General features: G+C 33.9%; 1 protein-coding gene across 1 annotated transcript in view; it reads left to right on the top strand.

Moving 5' to 3' along the window:
• IQCM (IQ motif containing M) overlaps positions 1-27,027 on the top strand; it is a 412,916-nt gene that overhangs the window by 143,482 nt on the left and 242,407 nt on the right. Inside the window, 1 exon segment of the mRNA XM_030921391.1 lies at positions 15,838-15,905. Within this exon segment, the coding sequence (XP_030777251.1) occupies positions 15,838-15,905 (68 nt within the window).

Below are 27,027 nucleotides of genomic sequence, written 5' to 3'. Positions count from 1 at the left end.
TTTTATGGGATATAACATTCTAGTTGTGTTTTTTCTTCAGCAATTTGAAAATGTTGTCCTACTCCCTCCTGGCCTCAGAAGCCTGTTGTCAGACTTGTCAGAGCTCCTTTATATGTGATTTCGTTTTTTTTCTTTGGCTGATTTAGGATCATTTCTTTATCCTTGATCTGTAAGACTTTGATTATTATATGCCTTGTGGTAGTCTTATTTGGGTTGAATCTGCTTGGTATTCTTTGACCTTCTTGTATATGGGTATTAATATCTTTCTCTAGATTTGGAAAGTTCTCTGTTATTATTTCTTTGAGTAAACTTTCTACCCTGATCTCTCTGTGTTTATATCTTCTTTAAGGCCAATAACTCTTAGATTTGCTCCTTTGAGGCTATTTGCTAGATGTTGTATGTGTGTTTCGTTGTATTTTTTCTTTTTTCTCTTTTATGTACTTTGAAATAGCTTGTCTTTGAGTTCATTAATTATTTGTTCTGCTTGAGCAATTCTTCAGTTGAGAGACTCTCGTGCATTCTTCAGGTTGTCAATTGAACTTTTCAGCTCTAGAACTTCTGCTTGATTTAAAAAATTATTTTAATCTCTTTGTTAAATTTGTTTGATAGAATTCTAAATTCCTTCTATGTGTTATCTAGAAGTTCATTGAGCTTCCTCAAGACAGCTAGTTTGAATTCCCTATCTAGAAGCTCACATATCTTCATCACTCCAGGAATGATCATTGGTGCCTTATTTTGTCAATTTGGTGTGGTCATGTTTTCTTGGATGTTCTTGATGCTTATGGATGTTCACTGATGTCTGTGCATTGACAAATTAGGTATTTATTTCAGTCTTTGTGGTTTGGGCTTGTTTGTATTCATACTTCTTGAGAGGGCCTTCTAGTAGTTTAAAGGGGACTGAGTGTTGTGACCTAAGGCTGTGGTCACTGCAGCTGTTTCAGCACTATGGTACACCAGTGTTCCTCGTAAACCCAGGAATATTGTAACTCTTCGGTTACCAGGCAAAGTCTCTCACTGTATTTCCTCTGTTTCCTCCAAACAGAAGGAGTCTCCCTTTGTCCTGGGCTACCTGGAGCTGGGAGAGGGGTGATGCTGATACTCCTATGGCCATCACAAACGGCATTGTGCAGGTTCCCAGCTGAAGCCTTGCAAACCAGCACAGAACTGAGTTTCACCCAAGGCCCACAGCAAATACTGCCTTGCTTCCTCTTTTGTTTATTCAAGGCTCAATGCCATTTTAGTCAGAAGGTGGTGAATCTTGCCAAGACTGGGTCGGTCCTATCAGAGCCGTGGATTTCCTTCTGGCTGAAGGTGGGTTTAGAAACACCATCCAGGAGCAAAAGCCTGGAATCAGGGGTTTCAAGGAATTTCTCTGGTACTTTACTTCACTGTGGCTGAGCTGGTATTCAAGTTGCAAGACAAAGTTGTCTGTACTCTTTCACTGCCTTCCCCCAAGCAGAAATCTCTCTCTGAGCTTCACTGCCTGGAGTTGGGGGAGGGGTTATATAGGCATTGCATTCCCTTGGCTATTACAGCTGGTGTCATACTGGGTCACATACACCCCAAGTTCACTGCTCCAAGACCGGTGTAGCACCAGAATAAAAGCCCACATTTTAATAGTAATGTTTTCTTGCAGCAATATTATCTGGGCCTAAAGTGTATGTATTTTTACAACCATCATTTACTTTATTTTACTTAATGTTTCTTTTTAGATAATAACCCTACTATTTTCCTAGCTTAGAAGATACTTATTGGGAGAATGTACTACATACATAATTTATTTAGCAGTAAATAGATCAAGATGTATATTCAACTATTCTCATAGAGTTTTGAAAGAAAGCACTTTTGGCAAATGAAAGATATGAGTTGTAATGTTACTTAGATATACCAACATGCCACCTCCTAAACCACATCAGAGTCCCACCCACATAAATGATTTTCAAATGTGAGGTTTAGGTAAATAAGTAGTATAATTTTAAATGTGTATTTTTTAATGAATTTAATATTATAGAGAAAACTCTTAATACTGTATTTTTAGTTTCCTTTATTATAAAAGGCCATTGACTTTTTACTTTTGGAGGCCACTTCATAATCTTTCTTTACCGTAGAAGCCAAAATATTCAACCCAATTCTCAATCATAACTGACCTTTTGCTCTGAGATATCCTTATGTGGGAAAGATATTTGGGGAGCACTAGGCCCATACACATTAGTAATACTGTTAACAATAGTTTTAGTTATATGGTTGTGTCAACATAGGCATTCTTTGGTGAGATAAATGGGTATGTGATTGTGAAATCACACAAGTGAATACCTGGATGGGAGAATGAAAAGTTGAATGTAGAGAGCATTTGAGCAGATAGTAGATTAAGAAAATGAACAGACTGTGCCTGCCCTGGGGAATCCCTCCTCCCACCCCCTCACCCCCCCGACATCACCTCCTGGGAAGCTAGGTATGCTTGTTCTCTAGTAAAGGGAACATTAACTAAATTTCTTAAAAAGTAATGAAAGAGAACAAACTGTAAAAAGGCAGCCAAATAAGGCAAACATCTGTTACTGAACATGTCTCACTTGACTTCCTTTTAATGTTCTTAGGAATAAATTTATGAACTAGGGAAGGTTTAGCACTAATTAGCTTGTTTTCATCAAACAAAATGCACCAGACATGGATGTTGAATATGAATAAAAATTTCAATAGTAATAATAAGAAGACTTGGAAAGTGCTAGTAGTCAGGGTTATGGCCACAGGCTTTGGATATTGTGGCTGTTAATATTGTGCTGGTTTAAATTTGCAGTACTTTTTTTTTAAATGATCAGGTAAAATGTTTTATAAGTCGTGTATCCATTAAACAATAGATGGATCTTTAGTTTTACACCTTTAGGCTGATGAGCTGTTAGAATGATCTGGAATAACAAATATAGAGCTACATAAAGGCAAAGTTGTATAACACATGCAGCAGCAGTGGTAATAGTTGTAGTTTATATTAGTTGTATAGATCCATAATCCTTTATTTGAAACTCTTGGGCCTACACATATATAAGAATTCTGAAAATTTTAAATTTTAGAAAGGTAAGAAGATAAGTGGATTCACATTCAAACCAGTAATTACACTTGCTAATATTTGTTGCATATGCATATTCTCATTAAGTGGTAGAGGCCATTATATAGGCCTTGTGTTGGTCAGTGTTAAGTTTTGCCCTTACATATGTTACGAAAACTTTGTTGGTTTTCCGAGCTTTTTATATTTCAGAGTCTTAGAATTGTAGACTTGTAGCAGTAGTACTAATAGTAATAGTAGTGGTGGTAGTAGTTGGTGAAGGAGACCAGGAAAGATAAGGAGATGAGGACACACATGTCACAAGTGTGCATATATACACATAGTTCAAAAGCAGTGAAAAACACAGCTATAATATTAAGAGGAAAAAGGTAAAAAATACTGAATTTAGGATGTTGTCTGCATTTTGCTGTAATTTTTTTCTATATTGACAGCAAAGACTCATACAGTCCTTAATTTCTTTGTTCTGAAATTGACTTTTGTTTTTTTTTTTAACCATCCCTCTTCTCTGAAATCAGTGGCCATTCTCATTTTGTCAGGGAGTTTTCTTGTTGATTTCTCTTCTTCTATTTTCTAACACCCTCTAACACTCATTGGAAGACAACTTTTTCTTTTTTTTTTTTTTGTTTTGAGACGGAGTCTCGGTCTGCCGCCCAGGCTGGAGTGCAGTGGCCGGATCTCAGCTCACTGCAAGCTCTGCCACCCGGGTTTACGCCATTCTCCTGCCTCAGCCTCCGGAGTAGCTGGGACTACAGGCGCCCGCCACCTCGCCCGGCTAGTTTTTTGTATTTTTTTAGTAGAGACTGGGTTTCACCGTGTTAGCCAGGATGGTCTCCATCTCCTGACCACCCGCCTCGGCCTCCCAAAGTGCTGGGATTACAGGCTTGAGCCACCGCGCCCGGCGGAAGACAACTTTTTCAACCACAGGCAAGGCATGTTGCATTGGCTAGATGCAAGGATTGAGTCTATCATAGGAACACAAACCCAAAACTTCGACACTTACGGGATCCTAGTAATAAAGAATAGGTCACAAATGGTAAGACCTTTGGTAGTAATTAAGAGGCTACAACACCACGTTGTTGTGTTAGGAAATATCAAACAATTGATGCCATATTAATGATGAAAGATTATTTTAAGATACTTGAGTCCTCAGTGATTGATTCCTAATCTGAATCCAGTTTTACTCTTGAGCCAAACATGTAAGATAACTTTTAACCTTTGCCTTTTAACATTTGTCTTTTATCATGTGTTAAGACTTTTTAAAATTATGCTTTCAATACATGTATTTTGAAGAAAACTCAGATAAACAAAATAAGGAGAAAATCAACCATAATTAGTATAACAATACTTAATAGCCACTATTTTTTCAAAATTAATCTTTCTGTATAGATTAATATATTTCTTACCATGAAATCAATGACAGCAATATCCTATTTATGGAAATAACTTGTTTTTTGGTTATTTGGCAATTGAACAGTGCTTTGGCAAAATGTAATACACTATATTTGTAGTAAAGTTTTTGTAGATTTAATATTTTTACAATAAATTCCTTGCAGTGGAATTTTTGGTACCTCTCCTACTCCCACCTTTTTGCTTTGTCATTTGTTATATATTGTTAAATTGCCCTCTAAATAGTGTTGGTTTTGAATTTTTTGGATTTTTTATTGATTCTTCTATTCCAAAACAAGAGTGCATAAAAAAAGACAAACTGATAACCAACAAAAAATAGATAATCCTATATGAAAAGGGCTTAGCATAGTATTAGTGGGTTATAATAAGGACTTACTATATTATAGCTATTAGTAACTATTAAATTATTTAAAAAATTATTACATTCTTTCATGAAGAATTTATGATACCTTATAAAAATCTATACAACATGAAATGTTACATAAATAAAGACATCAGGTGTTATGGAAAAGAAAATGGAGAATAAGAAATTAAGATTTAGGTAAGTATACAGATTCAGAATCTGTTATATTAGATGTTTGTAATAAGAAGGCCCTAAATTTGGCTGTGGACATTTTAGCAATTAATAAAAGAGGATATAATTTTTGGTCACTTAATTCAGAGTGTTTCCATAAAATAAATGCAAACAAACCAGAAATATGTACCATGTAGATGATAATGAAGAGGGTACAATGAAATAAATATAATGAATAGTTATCTCACCATATGCATGGGGGATTGGTTCCAGTGTCCAAATTAGTATTCGAGGTTCTGAATTGATATTCAGCAGATACCAAATTCCAGTAATGTTCAAATTCCTTATATAAAGTGGCAGAGTATTTTTTGTATAACTTATACACACCCTGCCCTATACTTTACATCATCTCTAGCTTACTTATAATACATAGTATGATGTAAATAGCATGTAAATAGTTGTTATACTCTATTGTTTTTTCCTTGTATATTTTGATTGATGTATTCTAATTTCTTATTTTTTTGTAAAAAGCATATATATATTTTTTTCTTTCTTTTTTTTTGTTGCCCAGGCTGGAGTGCAGTGGCGCAATCTCCACTCACACCAAGCTCTGCCTCCCAGGTTCACGCCATTCTTCCGCCTCAGCATCCCAAGTAGCTGGGACTACAGGCACCCACCACCATGCCTGGCTAATTTTGTTTTTGTATTTTTAGTAGATGGAGTTTCACCGTGTTAGCCAGGATGGTCTCGATTGCCTGACTTCGTGATCCACCCGTCTCAGCCTCCCAAAGTGCTGGGATTACAGGCGTGAGCCACTGCGCCTGGCCATAAAAAAACATATTTCTAGTCCACTGTTGGTTGAATCTGCAGATGCAGAACCAGCAGATATGATGCATTGACTGTAAGGTACTAAGACATATACTTTCATAAAATGTAGTAGTATACTAAATATTGACCCTCATTTTATTCATAAGCCTGAAGTGCAATTTGGTGAAAGCACTTTTTCAGGGGTGGGAGGGCTTGGAGATGTTGGTTGTTGTGGAGGTGGTGTGGAAACAATATTATCCTAGAACAGTTGGCCATCCTTATCCATAGGTTCTGCATCTATGGATTCAACCAACTGCAGATCAAATATATATATATTTTAAATTGCATCTGTACTGAACATGTACAGCCTTTTCTTCTTGCCATTTCTGCCTCAACAGTAGCACAACTATTTTGTTTAATTGTGTCATTGTTTGCTTATGTTTACCTACATGCTGTCTTAGTTTCAATTAGAGATAGATTTGAAGGTATCTTGAGGAGTGGAGGAATATATTTTTGGCCCTGTCTACCCTATGTGTTGTCCATGGGTCAGTAGCATTGTTATCACCTAGGAATTTGTTAGAAATGTAGAATCTTAGGCCTCAGCCCGATCTATTGAATCAGAAGATCTGTAGTGATTTATAAGTACTTTAAAGTTTGAGAAACACTGTTTTAAAAGATTCTCCATAAATTATTCATATTAAGTGAGCTTTTTATAAGTAGTGACAATGTGTATGAGGTAATTTTTTTCCTGATAAATACCTGAAGTGTAGAAATTCTATGAATTTAGTCAGGGTGTGGGGTAGGAATTCATTTCTCTGTGAAAGTTGAGGAATGAGATAATACCCAATCAAATATATTAGAAATACATTCTCAAATAATGAAATAGGACCACAGTTGATGTCAAAATTTTCCTGGAAAAAATTTCCAGATATTTGAATAATAGAGCTTTCACCCGAATGGATTAATCTGGACAGTTTCAACAAGCTGATATATTTATGTAAGCATATCCTGAGTCTCTAGGAATCAGATCCGTGGTGATTTATAAGCACATTAAAGTTTAAGAATCACTGTTTTAGATAATTCTCCATCAACGTCCTCCAAACAAGGAGTGATAGTCAAGTTGTAGTTGGGAGGCTAGGGCAGCCTTTGACCCCAATGCATTTGATTGGCAGCTGTAAGTCCCATTAAGATTAATTCCCAGAGACTCACTAGAGAATCACTGGATCTTTTCTTAATAAATAAACAATGTAGAAGACAAAATTGCTGACTGCTAAGTAATTAAAAATCTAATGCGAACTCCATTATTGTATTTTTTCACTGTATTCTATTTTCATACATTAAAATTTCCTGCCTATAACCTCAATTTAACTTTCTAAACCAGTATATGGAATTTGAATCCTATCCATCTCTTATTTGTGGAATGAAGGTAAGGATACTAAATTTTTCAGTTTCCTCAGGAAAAGTGGGAATAAAACATCTGCTTTGAAGAGTCTTAGTGAAGATTGAAGATAATACACATAAAGCACAAAGCAGGCTCTAATTGTTAGATATAAAGATTTATTAGTTCTGTGGTGCAGCTCCAGACCTACCACATAGAATATAAATCTCATAATAATAGCAAAACTCATCATTGAGAATGGATTTACATTCAAATTAGTCCTGAATAAATACACAAGTAAAAAGGATCGAATTCATCGAATTCAATTTTTAAAAATACTGTCCAATTTATAGCTGAATTGTTTAGTAATAAATTAACTACTCAGGAGCCTCCCTTAAAATCCAAAGCTGGAAATCATGTTCAAAACCAAATAGTCAACATGTATAGTTTTAAGCATCAACTTCAACATCAATATGAACACAAATGTATTAAAATGCCCCAACTTATAAATGGAAATTCATTTCTTCAATCTGACCTTTTAGATATAAAGTTTTAATTCCAGTTAATAAAAAATTAGTAACAAGTATTACATACTCTTTCACTTTAAAACTTCAGAATAAAGTACGGAACACCTGGCAGCAACTATTTGTTGCTTGGCATTCTTCAATCTTAGAGTTTCCAAAACATACAGAAACCACAGGAGAAATTTGAATCCATATAACCTTGTAGGAAGTTGTAATATATCTGCCAAACTTATGGGTTCTCAAATCTTCTTTTTATCACAGGGTGTTATGCTCAATTAAAGCTCAAGGAATCTTTCCACGATTTTATTAAACATTTTCTATTGTTTTATATGTCGGTCATTTAAAAGATCATATATATGTATACATTCATGTGTGTGAAGGAATAATACTCAAAAAGACCCACAAAGCTTAAGGATTAGAACATTGTGTATCTTTTTCCTTCTCTTCATATCCTGAGGAAACATCTCCTTAATTTTATGTTAATGATTCTCTTACATTTTCGCACAGTTTTAGCACATGTACACATATTTCTAATTAGTATTTTGTTCACTTTTGCTTGGTTATAACTTTGTGTAAATGGAATCATGATTTCTTCACTCTCTTTTCTGCTCAATGTATTTTTGTGATCCGTTCATCTTTATTGATGTGGTTGTGTAATCCCATGGTTCATTCATTTCCATCAATGCACAACATCTCATTGAATAAATATACTCTAATTTATTTATCCTTTCTATAGCTGAGAGATATTTGGCTTTTAAAAAAGTTATTTCTTATTGTGAAAAAATCTGCTACAAGCATTCTTTTATATATCTCCTGAAACATAGGCATGACAGTTTCTCTAGGGCAAGCACTCCTAACATCAATATAAACCTGCATTCTGCTGCATCTGGGATGGCATATATATACATACATATATATACACACACACACATGTGGGTGTATACATATACACATATGTATGTATATATATGCAATATATATAAACACACATATATATGTATATATATATGCTATTCAGTCTTGGGAGCAGATGGGCAAGGCCTGCGCAGTGGGAGCTCAATAACTGATTATTGATTACCTGAATAATTGATTGCCACTAGCTGTAAGTAGCTCCTCTATTTATTCCACCGACTCCTATAATCTCTAGCCATGGAATGGCTGTGCTGTCAAGTGGGTATATGTTCAACTTTTCCAGGCAATAGCAAACAGCTTTCCACTCTCAGAAATGGTTTATGAGAGTCTCCATTGCTTCATATACTTGGAAACAATTAATATTGTCAAAGTTTTAACCTTCACCAATTTGGCAGTTATGAAATTTCTTTGTGATTTTAATTTACATTTTCCTAATGACACATAAAGTTGAGAATTTTTATATGTTTCTGGGCCATTATTTATTTCTTCTTTGTGAACATCTCATGGTTGTGTTTTAAAAAATGTATTTAGATGCATTTCTTTCATTTCATTTTTTGCCCTTTATTTGTTCTTTCCATTTTGTACTTGTTATTTGCCCAAGAAGAAGAAATAAAGATACTTCTCTTATTTTTTGAAAAGACACATTTTAGCCTCTTGTGCTATCTTTCCTTTCTACTAGCTTGGCATTTTATTTTTGTTTTTATTTTTTTTATAAATGGTTAATCTGTAGATTTTAATGTATTTTACTTTAAACTCCCTACTTTCTTATTCCACACAGCAATGGTGGATTGACTTAACTTCTAGAATTTAGTTCTTTCTTTTTTAAAGCCTCAAAAATTAGACACAATTATTTTGTTTCATTGTGTCATTGTTTGTTAAAGTTTATCTATATGCTTACGAATTATTTTACTTGCCATTACATCTAGCATCACAGACCTCTTGGATAATTTTCCTTCTTGAACTACATCCTTTAGAAGTACCATTAGTAAGGGTCAGTTGGCAGAAAACTTCAATTGATAATGTATTTTTTCTTCCTCTCAACCATACTTTCTTAGCATTTTGAAGTTATCATTCTTCTGTCTTCTGGCTACCATTGTTGCTGGGAAAAAAAAGATGTTTGTCAAGTTGTCTTTCTTTTGTAGGTAATCTGTCTATGTACTCTATTTCTAAGAACTTTTTTTTTTGTCATTCTATTGTTTTGTTATGAGGTGTGTAAGTGTATTTTATTTTGAACTATTCTCCATTTTTGTTGGCCTTCCTATATCTGAAAATCAGTGTCAGCAATTCTAAGAACAAAACCCCCAAACACAAATCTCTGCCATTATATTTTCAAATGCTGTTTGTCTTCTATAATTTCTGTATAAAGCTCTAATTAAAAATTGTATGAATCTCTAGGTCAGGTGCAGTGGCTCACACCTGTAATCCCAGCACTTTGGGAGGCTGAGGCAGGCAGATCATTTGAGGTCACGAGTTAGAGACCAGTCTAGCTAACATGGCAAAAACCCATCTCTACTAAAAATACAAAAATTAGCTGGCCATGGTGGCATGGGCCTGTAATCCCATCTACTCAGGAGGCTGAGGCAGGAGAATTGAACCTGGAGGCAGAGGCTATAGTGAGCTGAGATCACACCACTGCACTCCAGCCTGGGCAACAGAGCAAAACTCCGTCTCAAAAAAATTATAATAAATAAACAAATAAAAATAAAAAGCAAAAAACAAAGCAACAAGAAAAAACTTTATAAATCTCTAATCAGACATATGTGAGTCATTCACTTGTCCTTGTCCTTACTCTTTTTCCTCTTTTAATATTTGCCATCTCTTTGTCTCACTGCTGCAAACTAGATCTTTTTAATCCTTTGTAGTTTATACTCTAGATGATCAGTTCTCTTTTTATCTGTCTATTATTTTCTTTTGTTATTCACTGAATTTCTAATTTTAAATATTATGTGTTTTATTTTTATAATGTTGATTGTTACTTTCCAAGTCTGCTCAATCAATTTTGATAATTTTTTTTGTTTCTTCAATATATTTCTCTAAACATGTAGAAGTGGAATTTCATCCTTATTTTATAGTCTGTACATGATAATTACAGTATATTTAGTCTTTGAGGTTCTGAATATGTAGGTTCTGATTCCTTGATTGCTGCTTTCTCATATTTACTGAGTTTCCTGATTTTGAGCTAATTGCTCTTGGTATTTTATTGTGAGAATTCTTAGAAGCCTGGGTTAAACTGCAATCTAAAAATGATTGATAAAATTGCTTTTACCTCATGCTTTAGGGCACTGCTAAGGTGAGATCACTTTTATTCTAAATTTTCAAACCTTTTTGGTGGGGGCCCAGAGTTGTAGTGCATTACAGTAATGTGAATTGAACCTCTAAATCTGGATAAGTGGTATTTTGTCATTAGAAATTCCTAGAGACTTCTAGGAATTTTACCTCTTCACCTAGAGCCAAGGCCATAGTGTGCACGTGGTCCCACAGTCTCTGTCTTTCTACAGGGCAATTTTAAAATCTTGGTTTGTGCCTTAAGTCTACTGCCCTTCCAAGACCTGGGTTTTATGAGTATTTTTCTTAGATTTGACTTTCCTTGGTACTCTGGGTTCCAATGTTTGCCTCCAATGACTGCAGAGCATGCAGGTCATTAAAACCTAGGCTCTAAGCTGTCAGGAATTGCTATACCATCCCCAAGGCAAAGACAAGCTTCTGAACTTATAAAATAGTAATTTCAACATTTCAGTGTTTGACCAGAACGGAATTCCATGACTTTCCCATCAGCTCAGCCATGCATTAAACAACATCTTTTATTTTTATGTTTTTAGAATTTATTGTTGGATTATGTTGAGATTTGTTACTATGAACATATTCCTAGAAACAGCAATCCCTTTGTATCTTTTTTCAAACGGATTCCAACCTTTACAGGGGCTTATGTTGGGATGCAAAGTTGCCTATCCATTTCCCTCCTTCTCTTCAGCCTGTGTATAGCCTCCTACACTTAGCTTAAACACCTACATAAATGAGTAAATTTCCGTAGTTTTAATTTTTTGTTAAGGTTAAAGAAATTTTCTCTAGTGACTGGTAGATGACAACCTATATTTTTCTGTGTCGTCTTCTCCAGTCTTCCCTAATCTGAAAGTTGAATGGCTTTTTGAAGCCATGGCTACTACAGAGTGACCAGCATTATCCTTGGGATACCTTCACATCTGTAAAGAAATGTAAAGGGAATACTACACTTAAGACCACCTTCCAAAGTAGAGGCTGGTCTGGCTCCATGAGAAGATTCTGGAAACCTATGGTTTTCACATGTCTATCATAACTACCATGGGTGGCTATATGGCTTTTAAACCATCCTGTGGTTTATGTGCATTCTTGGAAGCTCTCAAATTCAAGAATATAAAGAGATTGGCTTGTGAAAAATCTCAGAAAGATGTGTTGAGTGCCTTCTGATTCTGCATGTGTGCAAGTGATTGACAGTTTTTCTGTTTAAACCATTGCAGTAGTGGCATAAAGAATACAGCTCACTGCTATTTCACAGAAGGCGCTAGGGACGTGACTGACTTCTTCAGAGCAAATGCTAGTGTTAATAGCCCAATCTGGCAGAAAAAAGCTCTTCAGTTTACTTCACATGTTTTAATATATAATTTGTAATTTTATATGTATTTGCAATTAATAATTTTCTCTTCACAGTACCTATTTAAACAAATCTTTCATTTTACCTTGAGTGATGTGTTTATTAATGTTTCTGGTAGGGTCACCAGGCTGTTTAAAACCATGAAAACCCCTTCCTACTTAAAAAATACCCTTTAACCACATTTGGGAGTAAGTGTTTGGGTATAATAGGCCAATTATAAATTAGATATTTTATAATTTTATGCCAATAGAGTTAAATGAAATATGTCTACAATTAAGATGCAAAAATTGAAGGCTAAAGATTTATGGTTTATCAATGAAAGAATTTAATCATTAGACCATGAAGAAATTGTCAAAAGAAAAAAAAATCCAATTGAGATTTGAAAAGAGGAAGGGAATTGATGGATTAGACAGGTGCTTTTTAAGAAAGAAGCCTCAGGTGTAAAAATATTGTGTAAATTATCAGAAACTTGGTACCAGTTAAACTGTGGGATTTGAGAAAATATGTGGGTAAAAGGAGTATGAAAAGTAGTTTTCAACACATCTATTTAGGTTGTTACAAAAATTTGAAAAATTTACCAGGGGAGTTTAATAAATGACTTACATCTTCAGCCAAGTGTTTAGGATGTGACACTCCAAATGCATTGGCATGGGAAGACCAGGTGTTTAAAGAAGGATTATAAATCATTCTGCTATAAAGACACATGCACACGTATGTTTATTGCAGCACTATTCACAATAGCAAAGACTTGGAACCAACCCAAATGGCTATGAATGATAGACTGGATAAAGAAAATGTGGCACATACACACCATGGAATACTACGCAGCTGCAAAAAAAGGGTGAGTTCATGTCCTTTGCAGGGACATGGATGAAGCTGCAAACCATCATTCTCAGCAAACTAACAGGAACAGAAAATCAAACACGGCATCTTCTCACTCATAAGTGGGAGTTGAACAATGATAACACATGGAGACAGGGAGGGGAACATCACACACCAGGGCCTGTTAGGGGGTAGGGGATAGGGGAGGGACAGCATTAGGAGAGATACCTAATACAGATGATGGGCTGATGGGTGCAGCAAACCACCATGGCATGTGTGTACCTGTGTAACAAATCTGCATGTTCTGTACATGTATCCCAGAACTTATAGTATAATAATAAAAAAAGAAGTTGAAGGAAGCAGATAGTGGCTGTGTAAAGAGGAGAGAAAGAATTTGAGAGAAAATAGAGGTGAAATATCAAGGCAGAATGGACTTGAGATGTCAGTATATAAGTATGTAGAAGACTAAGACTTAGAAAAACACCAGACCCCTTATAACAAAGGCAATATTTACTTTGCAAAAAGAAAAGCAAAAAAAAAAAAAAAAACAAAAAACAAAAAAAAATCAATTGCTAATTATGTTAGGTAGAAAACATCAATGGAGGTTGCAAAGGCAGTGAAGTTGGAAGAGAGAAAATAGAATCACAGAGGACATCTAAAGAAAGGAAATCCTCAGGAATGTTCGTCTGAGATTGTTTTACTTAGCAGCCTTCACATTTGCCACCCCTCATTATGGAGAATGTGCCAATTGAGTTAGTCTGGCCAAGAAGGAAGGAGTTGAAAAAAAAATGAAGTTGGCAAGTGTAAACAGTAGTAGCACAGAAGGACAGTGTATCCCAAGCCAAGTGTATTGTTTTGTGTAAAAGTATGAAATATCAAGATCAACAATATTTTTTGGCCATTAGTATTTTTATAGCCATGAAAATGTGTCACGGAACATCTTGATGGAGACATTTAAAATATAGGAGGTCCTGCTTCCTGCTTTATTATCATTTACATGTTCTACATATATTTTAAAATGTACAGTATTATTCTTGAGGATGATTGTTTAATTTGAAAAAGGAAACATGATCAAGGAATTCTAATATAACAAATATTGAGAGATGATGCACAACAATTTTCCGGGTTATTGTTGTGTTCCAGAAGAAAGGTCAATCTTAGTGCTTAAGAAGTGAATGCCATGAAATGAAATTAACACTTACAAGTAAGATTGCATCTGAGATGGCAGCATAAGTCAGAATGAAGCTTAACTCAGTATAAGAGTTTTGCGATTTGTTTAAATTGTTTTAGAAATCATTGTACGTCTTAATGCTGAAAATTTTGCAAGATAAACACAACTTTCTTCCACATTTCAACTTTACATTGGCTCTTTGTATCTCCTGAGAGTTTATAGAGCAGACATTTTTGGCTTTAGTTGTCAATGACACCTTTGAAACTTAAAATGCGAAACTAAAATAAGCACTTTTCTTGTGGTATCATGAACACACCATGTATCAGTGACCAATAAATTTCTGTTACTGACTTCTGAGAGAGTCTGAGGGAGACAACACTAACAACTCAAAATTCCCTAATCATTTTACTCATTTATCAAGTTTACTTCAAATTCCTCTTCCCATTTTTTAAAAGCTATTTTATACAAAAATTGTCCTGGAAGATTATAAGGTAGATATGCAAGTCATCAGTGGCTCTAGCTATCAATTTTACATTTGGACCACACTGAATGACCAGACAGCCAATGGCGCAGTTTTTCTGGGGTCTTATAGAATTATCTTCCCCAGTTATTCTTCTTATCTTTGACTAATATTGAAGGATTATATAAGAAAAATCCATAAATTGTTGGAAGTGATGCTGCTGAAGCTGGTACATTATACCAGGTTTATTTGAAAAACCTATGGAAACAATTTTTCACTGAATATGTTTGTTTTATTATAGACATTGTGAATGTTAGAACTACTGTTTTATTTGTTACTGTGTGTATTAGTGTGTTAAGGGTACCATAAGAAAATACCACAGACTGGGTTACTTCAACAACATAAATTTATTTTCTTACTGTTCTGAGGGCTGGAAGCCCAAGATTAAGGTGTCCGTGAGGTTGGTTTATCCTGATATTTCTCTCCTTGGTTTGAAGATGTCCATCTTCTTATTGTGTCCACACGTGGCCTTTTCTTGGGTATCTTTTCCTCGTCTTATAAGGTCATCAGTCTTGTTGAATTAGGCCCTGCCCTTTTGACCTCATTCAACCATAGTTACTTCATTAAAGACCTTATCTTCAAATACAGTCACATCGTGGGGCTAGGGCTTTGACATATGGAAGCACAATTAAGTCCATGACACCTCAATAGTTAGGTTTTTGAGAGCCAGATTTCAAATATCACAAATTATCAGAACATATTTGGCATTATTTTTCTACCCATATTTTCTCCTTCACTGGATTTTATTTCCCTTTTACATATGTACTATATTTATTAAAAGCCATCTTAAATCTCTTTTGTAAGACAGAGGACAAATAAATAAATAAAATTCTCATCTATAATAGAGTTGTAAGGATATTTGCTCATTAAAATAACTAGTAGAAACTGTATTCTTGGGTGCTAAAAGGTTCTGAAGGAGGTTCAACAGTCATACCCCTCTGAGTATGCTAACAAATGTGTATTAATGTGTAGATTTATAATATATATTATAATGATTCTCCCTTTGATAATATAATAGAACATCAATGGAATTAAAATTTTATAGATGATGACATTGTTTTTCTACTTATGTCAACTCTTCTTTTCCTTATTATAGAAAACCTTTAAAGCCTTTATTAAAAAGGAGCAAAAACCTATCAAGCCAGAACCACAATCACAACCCAGGTATATCTTTTATATAATAGAAAAATGTAAATTAATGCACTCATTTTTGATGTTATCACTGTAATTGCTGACTTTAATACCTAGGTTTAAAGAAGTATAGGTTGTTGAAAGCTCAGGTTTTTAATACATATTTTTCAATGTGGCCTTTTAATTTGACTGAGGAAAGGAGAAAAATACTTTTTTTTTTTTTTTTTTTTTTTTTTTTTTTTTTTTTTAGTATTTTAGTAATCAGTTAGTAGACCCAGCTTAAGTTTTACTTTTCAGTATCTAGGAGAAAGCAGTGGAAACATTTAATTTGCCATAAATGACAGTAAAAGCCATAAATGACAGTAAATGACACTGCGTATGTTTTAGCTATTTTTTTGTTTATTAGAAACTATGTACCACAATTCACTATGATTAAGCATGCATTTGCATTTTCAATGGCTCTATTAAAAATTCTTAGATTGCTTTGCTACTTTATATACTTTGCTACTTTATATACTTTGTTGATAAACTGTTTTGAAAACATCGATTTTGTGAGGCAGATTAAAGGTTGAGATTGAAAGAAGCAGTTGTGGAAAGTTAACAATGAAGTTTCTGAAAAGGGCAGGTTTCATACTTGTGTTTTCTTATTCACTGGGAATACATTCATTTATTAATCATAAATGATTATAAGCTATAAAAAAGAATATTTGAAGACACTGCAGAGTGATGGCATGTGGACAGAAACTGGAGGGAAACTATTTGACTCGAAAGAAAGGAACAGCGATGAATAAGATCCCCATTTATCTAGCTTTTCCAACGTCATGCAGTGTAAGATAGTGAGACCTTAGGCAGAAAACGTCAGTGTTAATGGTATGAAATGTCAGAAGACAGAGTTTAGAGCTGCCCAAATGACTAAAAGTTGATTAGGAAATTTCATAAAAGGAGAAAACCACAGAGAGAGGAGTCCCAATTCTGTGTACAAACTCTTCTAAAATTATGGGCTGACTCCTGAATTGCGCATGTGTAGAAAAGAATTCAAGAAAGTGCATCCTAAAGGAACAGCTTGCATAGTTTTCAATTTCTTCATCTGTTTACATAGAAAGAAAAAAAGTTTTTTTCCTTTTTTTTTGGATGTTGGAATTAGCAGAGAAGGGCTTTAAAGCAGTTACTATAAATGTTCAAAACTTAAAAAGGTGTTGATAATAACAGGAGATCCCCAGTGCAGAAACAAAAGCTATACAAAAGAATCAAATGAAAATTCTACATATAGCAGATGTGAACAAACTATTAATTAACTTGCCATAAATGACAGTTATAGAAGGCTACATCCAATAATGTAGAATATACATTATTTTTAACAGCACATGTAACAGGCATTATAAAGATAAGAACAGAAAGCAATGAAATAGAAATTAGGGAAGCAATAAATCAAATTAACAAAGCACATTAATCTTTGGAAAGATTAATAAAATTTATGTGCTCTTTTTAAGACCAGTTTTAAAAAAGAAGAGATAAAACACAAATTGCCAATATCAGGAATGAAAGAGAGGGCATCATTATATATCTTATAGGCACCAAAATGATAATAAAATAATCCGTAAATAACTTCATATCAGTTGCATTTAAGAGGAAGTAGTCCCACTGTTGGTGGGATTGTAAACTAGTTCAATCATTGTGGAAGACAGTGTGACAATTCCTCAAGGATCTAGAACTAGAAGTACCATATGACCCAGCCATCCCACTACTGGGTATATACCCAAAGGATTATAAATCATGCTGCTATAAAGACACATGCACACGTATGTTTATTGCGTCACTATTCACAATAGCAAAGACTTGGAATCAACCCAAATGTCCATCAGTAACAGACTGGATTAAGAAAATGTGGCACATATACACCATGGAATACTATGCAGCCATAAAAAAGGATGAGTTTGTGTCCTTTGTAGGGACATGGATGCAGCTGGAAACCATCATTCTCAGCAAACTATCGCAAGTACAGAAAACCAAACACTGCATGTTCTCACTCATAGGTGGGAACTGAACAATGAGATCACTTGGACTCAGGAAGGGGAACATCACACACCGGGGCCTATCATGGGGAGGAGGGAGGGGGGAGGGATTGCACTGGGAGTTATACCTGAGGTAAACGATGAGTTGATGGGTGCCGACGAGTTGATGGGTGCAGCACACCAACATGGCACAAGTATACATATGTAACACCTGCACGTTATGCACATGTACCCTAGAACTTAAAGTATAATAACAATAAAAAAGAAAAGAAAAAAAATGAGTATGTTTTGCTTAGTTGTTAAAAGTTTTAACGTTCTAAGTAAGAGTTAAAAACATTGTTTCAGTTTTTTATTAGTTCGGTTTATTTTGTTAACTTTTGTTCTGTTTGATATTTGTAAATGTTTTAAGTTTTTTATGAGTTCCGTATGTTTTTCTGTTATTAGAAACCTGTATTTGAGAGTATTTGTTAAAGTCTTATAGTTGATTATAAATTATTTTTTGAAAAGGATTAAAACAAGACAACTGTTTGTAAAATGTTTAGGGTGGTCACAGTTAAGACACTAGACTCCTAGACATATCTAATGGTTTTGGACAAAGAAATTTGGTTATTTCTGATTTATAATATTGTATTATAATAACCTTAATTATAATTGATAGCACATATTTATACACTAGAATCTTAGATATTTTATACAATTTTGGAACATATATTAATATTATTTATCAAAATATAATCTGAAGAAGATTAAATATCATTTTTGCAATCCCACCTACTTAAATATGTTAAATATCTTTTTTATATTTCTTTTGATGTTCTAGGTGCCCTAAAAGTTAGAGGTTAGGAAAGACAGTCTTGAAACTGAAGTTTGATTTTGGGAAGTTTGTTGAATATGTTAGAGTTTTAAAACATTTCATATTATAAAATAGAATTTTAGATTATTGTAAGTTACTTATTTTGTTAAAATGACTCAAATATTTGAAAAAGCAAAAATCTTTTGTTAGTCTTTATTATTAAGTGAAAATCCTGTTCAAGAGAGAAAGTTAATTTTATCTTTGTACTAGTCTATTATTAAGGTTAATCCCAATTTTTAATGAAATTTTATGGATAATTTTACTTAATCTTAACCAGTTTGACTATGAGGTGAGATTTTTACAAAACTTTTATAATTTTTTACAAATTTAGTTAAAGAGTAGATTAGTGTTTTAAGAGTATTTTGTTGTGTTTTTATTTCAGTGTTTACAGAAAAATCCATTTAATATCTTTTTGAATTTAGCCAATGTGTTTACACAGTTTTTTGGTAAGATTAATTTTTATAGTTTTTCCACAATTTGTTTAAACCTTTTGTTTTATTTTATGTAATTTAAGACAATCTTTTATTTTTAGGCAAAATGTATATTTCCATGTCTTTTTATAATTATTTACTAAAACACATTTTACTGCATTTGTGTACTTTGTATGTAAATCCATTTTCAGTAGTCTCAATTATATGTTTTCATGGTAAGTTTTAGTAATTTTTAACTTTAATGTAAAATCTGATAAGTTGTTTTAATTATATCCTAAGTGTAGATAAAGTTTGACTTTTTCCAGTATAGTTAGAGGAGTGGCTATTTCTATATATTCCCAGGCCTTACCCACTGTAAAGTGGGGAAGTTGAACAGTTCTTAAAGGCCAAAGTAGTTTACAACCTTAAAACATTTAGTAAATCTAGTATCTGACCTGTATAATTTAGACCACCTATCTACATTTTGGACACATTTGTATTTTATCATTAATTTTTAAGGCTGTTTTTGTTCTTTAAAGATTAAAGTTATGTGAATTGAAAAAAAAAAGAGTGAAATTGAATGCGGAAATAAAGCAAAGTAGTGAACAATATAAAACTATGTATATGTATATATGTGAGATTTTATATATGTCTATATAAAATACACAAACATACTTAATTGGAAATATTTAAGTAAATCAATATTGATTCTCTTCTTTATTTGAAATCCTGCACCATTTCTATCATAAAAATTCCATGAAACTTTAGAATCCACATGTTGGATTTATAGCTTTGCCTAAAGAACTTTTCTTGTTACAGAGGAATTCCCCATATATTTTTCGGCTAGAGGTTTCCTTAGAGCCTGCATGAGGTAGAGTATATTATAACCTTCCATCAGTCATCAGTCAACTTCTATAAAGTACTGGCCAATTTCTAAAGTACTTTTGCGTTTCAAGGGTAAAAATATGTCACACATATATTACTATTGCCAGGCTACAGTAAATATAAGAGAGTCTGTTTTCCCCTGTCTCTTCTTAGTTGTAGAAAAAAAGATGATGGAATTAATTTACACATACCCACAAGCTTTGTGGGAACCCTTTACAGTTGGCAAATAGGACTGGTTTATGTACTCACTCAGCAGTATTTTTTTAAAGGAAGCAGTCACTAGGCTGTTAAAAGGTGGGAGTGGGGAAGTTAAGCACACTAAAAATGCTGCAGCAGCACTTGGTCTGGAATTACTGTTAATGTGAACACCCACTCCTATTCTTGGTTGCCTTATTTGGATAAATAGTGGTGGATAAGCCAGAGTCCTGGTTGTTTCTTTCCTAATCTTCAATGATCACAAACCTAAAAAGCAAATTTCACATTCATTTGTCATTGTTGTTGTTCATCTTCCTGTTTTCTTCAACTGTACACATTTCGATATTCAGAAAGGGAAGAAAAGGTGGTTCTATAGTGTTTGGGTACATTTGTTTGTACAAATATATGTACAAGTATATATAAGATTTTCCCTTAGAAGCATTATTAAACAAAGAGCTATAATGTTAAAATTGCACACATTTAGAATGAATTTACTGGGTTGAAAAGACTGCATAGTGAATACAGATACTTGATTTAATTTGAGGGTTCTTAAATATATTTATTTTTATGAGAAAAAGATTACATTTTGCTATCATTTTATAATTCTGCTATATAAGGATTCATTTCATATACACCTCAGCCTGGCATTTGTAGTAAATTATTTTCATAGATGAAAACTTACAAAACAAAATTGCTTAATGTCTGAATTTTTCTACTTCCTCAATATTTTAATTTATATTACACATTTTCAAATTGTTAGAACTCCATAAGTTTCTGAAAGTTGTTAGAAATTCATAAGATTAAAATATGTTTAAGAAATTCTAAAACCATTTTTAAAGGAAAAGAAGTTTATGTTAAACATTTCAAAGAAAGCCAACAAATCTCAGTTCAATCAGAATTGTCAAAGGAACATTTTTCTGTTTTTTAAATAAAATATATATTTTTTAAAATTAAATACCTCTAAACCAGATAGAATTAGATTCAAATAAATGGTCTTAATTTTTAGTTTAAATAAATGTAATGTGTACATGAATGATAGTATGTACATTTATTTTTTATTTTTATAAAGGTAAATATTATTTTGTGATGAAGTGGGATCTCATCTTTTCCTAGCATCATATTTTTCATCTACTTCTTTATTAATATATTTTCTCTTTTTTAATCTAGTATCTTTAATGTAAAGTATGAAAAACAGTTTATATTATTAGCTAAAGGGAAATAATGCATTGAGAGTTCATTCTTAATACCTAAGCAAACACTGTGAACCAGAAGCTGTATAGATTATAATTCTACTATTGTGATCTATAATTGTACTATTGTGATGTTATTGTTATTTTATTTTCTATAAGAAAAAATTCTTCATATATAATGTTCCTTGAGGTCTACTTCAATTTTTTAGTACTTCTAACCGTATTTCAAAAGTCTACATTTTCCTTAAGCTAACCTATTGCATTCCATGAATAAAACATTCTTTTGATTTTTTTTTACAGTGAGCTGTTAATCCTTTCTAGATGAATATGACTTCACTGATAAATTTTCCTTTTTTTGAACTTCTAAAGCTCATAAGTGGTTTTTAAAATGCTTGACTGATTTCCAGGTATAGAATATAACAATTGATGGGTCTTTAATTCATAGAGGAAAAACATTCTATTGTTGACTCATAATATTAAATTTGTGATTGTGATTAAGTTCAGATGCTGGTCATCAGCCTTTCATCTTTTTAGTATTTAATTTGTTTTAATTCTTGATATAAGTGTTAGCATTTAAATTTACCATCTATGAAGTAAGTGTACTGTTTTGGAATTTTTGAGTTTTCCTTTTCAAAAAATCTTTAGAATTTCAAGTATTATTATAGTTCATTTAAATATGTAGATAAGGGATAATTGTATTCTTCCTTCTTCCTATTTTGTAGCATACTGGAATTAAAATGATAATAAGATATGACACTAATATCTTTCTGAAAGGCAAATTGAATTGCCAATTCTAAATATTGTCTTATTTGATATAGTGGTATATGGTACATCAACTTACATACCTAAGTATAAAATTCATGTTTCAGAGTCCAGATATTTATGTAGGTCCTTGAATGTTTCCCTTTTATCTTGAAAATTACTGTATTCTCTTTGTCACCATTTTTTTTTTTTCCTGAAAGAGATCAAGTCCTCTCATTTTATCTCAAAACAATCTTACAATTTCCTACCTAAAAACTTTTCTTTGGTCTCTTCTGAAATTTTGTTACCTATGAATGGAAAGTTAGCCTGCTTCTCATTAGACATCTTTTGTCAATAGGTTCTTCTGGGTCAGTGCCTATCCTAAGCATTGTTTGAAAATAAATGTATGGCGAATAACATTTCTCAGGTGACCTCCACTTGTGTGTTCTGTCTTTGCAGAATTACAGACTTTGAGAGTTTGAGGAAACTTAAAGGTTTTCTATGGAAACTCTCTTTCCAAAGGACAAATCTCCTCTATAACACTGTACACACTTAGACTTTACTCGCAAAATCCAGAGATTCATAATACCTCCATTCAAGTGGCATCTCATTTAATTCAAAGGACTGCTCTGATTTTCAGACAGTTGTCTGATTTAAGCTTAATACCGATCTCTCTTGAACTGGTATCCCTTGGTCTTCTAGAAGTCACCCGTCCTTACCAACTTTTTCTTTTCTGATTAATCCCCTTAGCCTATTTCAACTATATATGTATATATAACATCTTCATTGGATGGTAGTTCAAACTATCTTGGACAAAAATGGGGCTTGACTGACCTATCTAAATAGGAATTACAAGGGGGCAGGATATGGTCGCTCTTTGTTCTTTGTATTGGTTTAGCATCTTGGGCTCAGATGACTCAAGGACTGAAGTAGTGTCTTCAGGATGCATTGTCTTTTCTTTCATTTTTAATCTCTGCTTGGCTTTTATTCCTCCTTCTATAGAATTTTTCTCCATGTAGCAAGGAAAATGGGTATCTAATTCACTTCTCATTCTTACCAAAATGGTGGTGTTGTATTACCACAAAAAGTAAAAAACCAAAACAAAAGCAACAAACAATCTCCCACCAAACTTCCCCCTTCCAAAACAGAAAGCACCCCGCCCCTCCTCTTCTCTTCACACACACACACACACACACACACACACACACACACACACACACACACACAAATATTCTGGCTGACTTCCCACCTTGGAAGACATGACCAGTCCTAGACAAATCATGGGAGAGTCACATGACTGGAGGGAGGCAGTGCAATTCTCTAAAGGAATAGGAGGTGCTAGACAGAGGAAAGAAACAGATGCTCACTGTACTAAAAAATATCCCCATTAAAATATGATGCTTAAGAAAGAACACAGTATTTCAAATAAAATTTTAGTAGCACAATGTAAAGTGGAACCCAACCCTAGACCCTGTACATCAACTCATGAAACCCATCATGTCAGCTTTGGGGGTCAACTTCCCAAGGGCAATAACTCATATTGATTTGAGTTCTGAAAAAAAACGAGCCCTGAGAAATTTTCAAATATTCTAATGTGTTACCAATATATTCTCCCTTTCTCCTTCCTTCCTGTTCTTTCTCTACCTCTTTCTTTCTCTCTTCATCTATTATACAAAGAAAAGTAGTCACTTTCAGGGATTCTGGGTATAGAAAGGAGATAGACCTGGAGATCATTATAAAATAGTGTTAACAACTACAATGAGGGAGGTAAGATACGTAACATCTTCAAGGTCATAGTGAAATTATTGTGCAGTCACACACACACAAATATATATATACATATATGTGTGTGTGTGTATATATATATATATATATGAACTGAAGTACTTTACAAGTAATTTTATTACATTTTGACTTAGCTTCTTGTCACATTTTCCTCAGATAATTACTATATGTCATCTTTTCAGTTACCCCTCCACTTGCCATGACATACTATTTAAAATTGCATATTCGATCCCTGCTGGAACTCCCCAACCACCAAATCCTACTTTATTTTTTACCATAGCACACATCATCTTCTAACATACTCTATTATTAACTTGCTTACTGTGATTACTATTGATCTGTTCTACTGGAATATAATCTCAGTGGGGACAGGGGAAGTTTTTTGTATTTTATTCAACAGGGTATCTTCAGCATTAGACTAGCACCTTACACAAGTAGTAATATAAATATGTACATAAATATTTGTTCAATTATTGAATCACCCTTTTAATCTATTTTCTCTGCTTTATAATGAATTTTCTTTATCTTCCATCTATGTATAGTTCTCATCTCAAGCTAGAAATTACAGACTGCTTCCTGGGCATCTTCGCTGGAATATCCCATAACAACTTTTAAAAATTGAAATAGTTAGGTGTTAGTTTTTCCATCCTTTTCTACTGTATTCTTTTTCTCAGTTAGAAATGATGGAGTCCCTCTCATCACTCAAGAACACCTAATCAGCCTATATTTCCCTACCTTGTTTACAAAGATTTTATGAGAACCTGGAAAATTGCCTACCTGAAATTCAGACACATCAAAAATTATTTCCTGGTCTAGCAATATAGTAAGAAAAAGCAAAATAGTTACAAAATTAAATTAAAATAAAGAAAATGAATTTAGCATGGCATGGCTTCTTCTTTTTATGTACATTCTAGCTCTTGGCACCACTGCTTCATTTGTTAAGTCCTTATCCAACATCCAATTAATAACTGATAGACTCTGAGATTTAATTTATTGGTCTAGAGTTTACAATATTTTATTCTTTTCTTTTTTAAAGTGAGGGCATTTGCCATTCTCCAGAATTCTCACATCACTTTTATTTTCCTGTTTCTCAAAGATAGCAGATCAGCAGATGTCTATGGAAAATTATTCACCTGAGCCCAGAAAATTTAACTAATTAAAAGAAGTCTCAATTTTCTTTATGAGATCTTTTGTGGCTTGTGTTTCAGTTCTCTCCTATCAGTATCTGTTCTTTCATTTTTAGTCTGATGGTTATTCTTTTTGAGCATAGCAGAATCGAAATGGCCTGAAATACTGCATTTCAGATAAACTCTCAGGTGATACTGATCGGCTGGTGCTCAGACCACACTTTGAGTACTAAACTAGAGAATGTACCTAACTGTGTCCAGTACTTACTTTCCTGGTTCTGTCAATTCCTAGGGTGACTTAGTTGCTTTCTGCTATGATTAGTTAGTTAATAGAGCTATAGTTAATTACCTTGATGATATCTCAGTGTCATGATCTTGGGATAGGATGAAATCTTCAAAAGCAGCTACTAGAGACTGCAACTCCTGAAAATGCTACCATCTCCAAACTCCCCCATATACTTCCAAATCAAGTGTTATTTAGCTGCACCTTAAGTCTTCTAGGCCTGTTTTCTTTAGGATTGCTTCTCAGTGATATGAGGCAAAAATAAAGATAACCAAATTTAAGGCAAGCAGTTGCCTCTTATGCAAAGGCCCTGCTCAAGAGAGCTGCCCAAGAGATGCTGAAGCAGCAGCAGGGTCAGGCAGTGAACTGCTGGTAGCCCAGGCCTCTGAATGTGTCCAGAGTGTAACACTGGCATCAGTCACAAGGAATCAGAACCTCAGCATCACTAGTTTCCCAATCTAGCCCAACTGGATGGAAGAAAACACTGCTCTGATAGGCAGAACAAAGAGAACACAAAATAACCAGTTACTGATGGCTGGGCTCTCTGGTAAACTGAGAGCATATTGGCTTCAGCTACAGGCTGAATCGGGGCCTTCTGCTTTCTCCCCTGGAATAGAAATGGCCTCATCTCTAGAAAAGTCAAGAGTGTACTTCCTCACTTGTAAGCATGGGACACACATAATTCCCCTAGTTTCTGCTGAAGGATGTAGCAGAGAGTAAGGAAACTGACTATAGGAAATCAGCAGCTGGGAAAGAGGACAACTGGGCCTGGTTCAAGAGGAAGGTATAGGTGTGACTTCTGCATATAATAAAAAGAAAATTGTCCAAGGAGGAGCAAGCAGAATAGAGAAACAGAACACACATAAGTTCTCTTCTTTAAAACATAGTAATCCTACCTAATAGTGCAATAAGAATGAATTAAGTCTCTGGCAGGGAAAATTATATTTGCAATTGCTTTTTCATGGAGGAACACATTAAGAGGGTGAATAGAGAAGCAAAAGCACGGGGAAGGGGGCCAAAGGATCCTATCTCTCTCTAATCCAGGTTACTCTCAGACTGTCCACAGTTCTACTGCTCTAATACACTTTGCCTATGATTGCCTGACCATCATTCTGTGTGTTCCTGCTTGAGGGTATCCCCAATCTTTTGGAAATGGTAGTCCCTGATATATACATGGTTGGGAATAAAACATTGAGTATAATATTAGAAATTGTTTTTAGAATCACCTTAATTGTGGACATTTATTTATTTTCTGGAGCCCTGTAATCTAAAGTCCCTATTCTAGGGATAAAGTATCTTATCTTTCACCCTTTTTTGAGCAGAGGTGAGAGAGATGGATGGGAGTAGGTAAAGTCAGCTCTTCTCCATGACTGACTAGAGTTTGAGTTGGGAGCAGAAGTATCCCAAGAAGAATAAATAACTGTGTTGGGATGAAGGGCAGAACAATTTACTATGTTCCCTTTTTCATAGATAAAAACTGACAACTCTGGTCACTGTGCCACTGAAAAATCAGCCCTCATCACACCTTTGGCATAAACACCCTAGTTATTTCAGTTGACTTCAACGGTAATATTTTTCAGTACCCTACCAGTAAAACATGTAGGTACAATAAAATGGAGTTTCTGACATGTTTAAGTTAAAGAGAGTTCCCTAAAATGCATTATATATTAACTT

Source organism: Rhinopithecus roxellana, chromosome 2 (genome assembly GCF_007565055.1).
Source record: "Rhinopithecus roxellana isolate Shanxi Qingling chromosome 2, ASM756505v1, whole genome shotgun sequence".
Classification (NCBI taxonomy): Eukaryota; Metazoa; Chordata; class Mammalia; order Primates; family Cercopithecidae; genus Rhinopithecus; species Rhinopithecus roxellana.
This window is presented reverse-complemented; position numbering and strand designations above follow the sequence as displayed.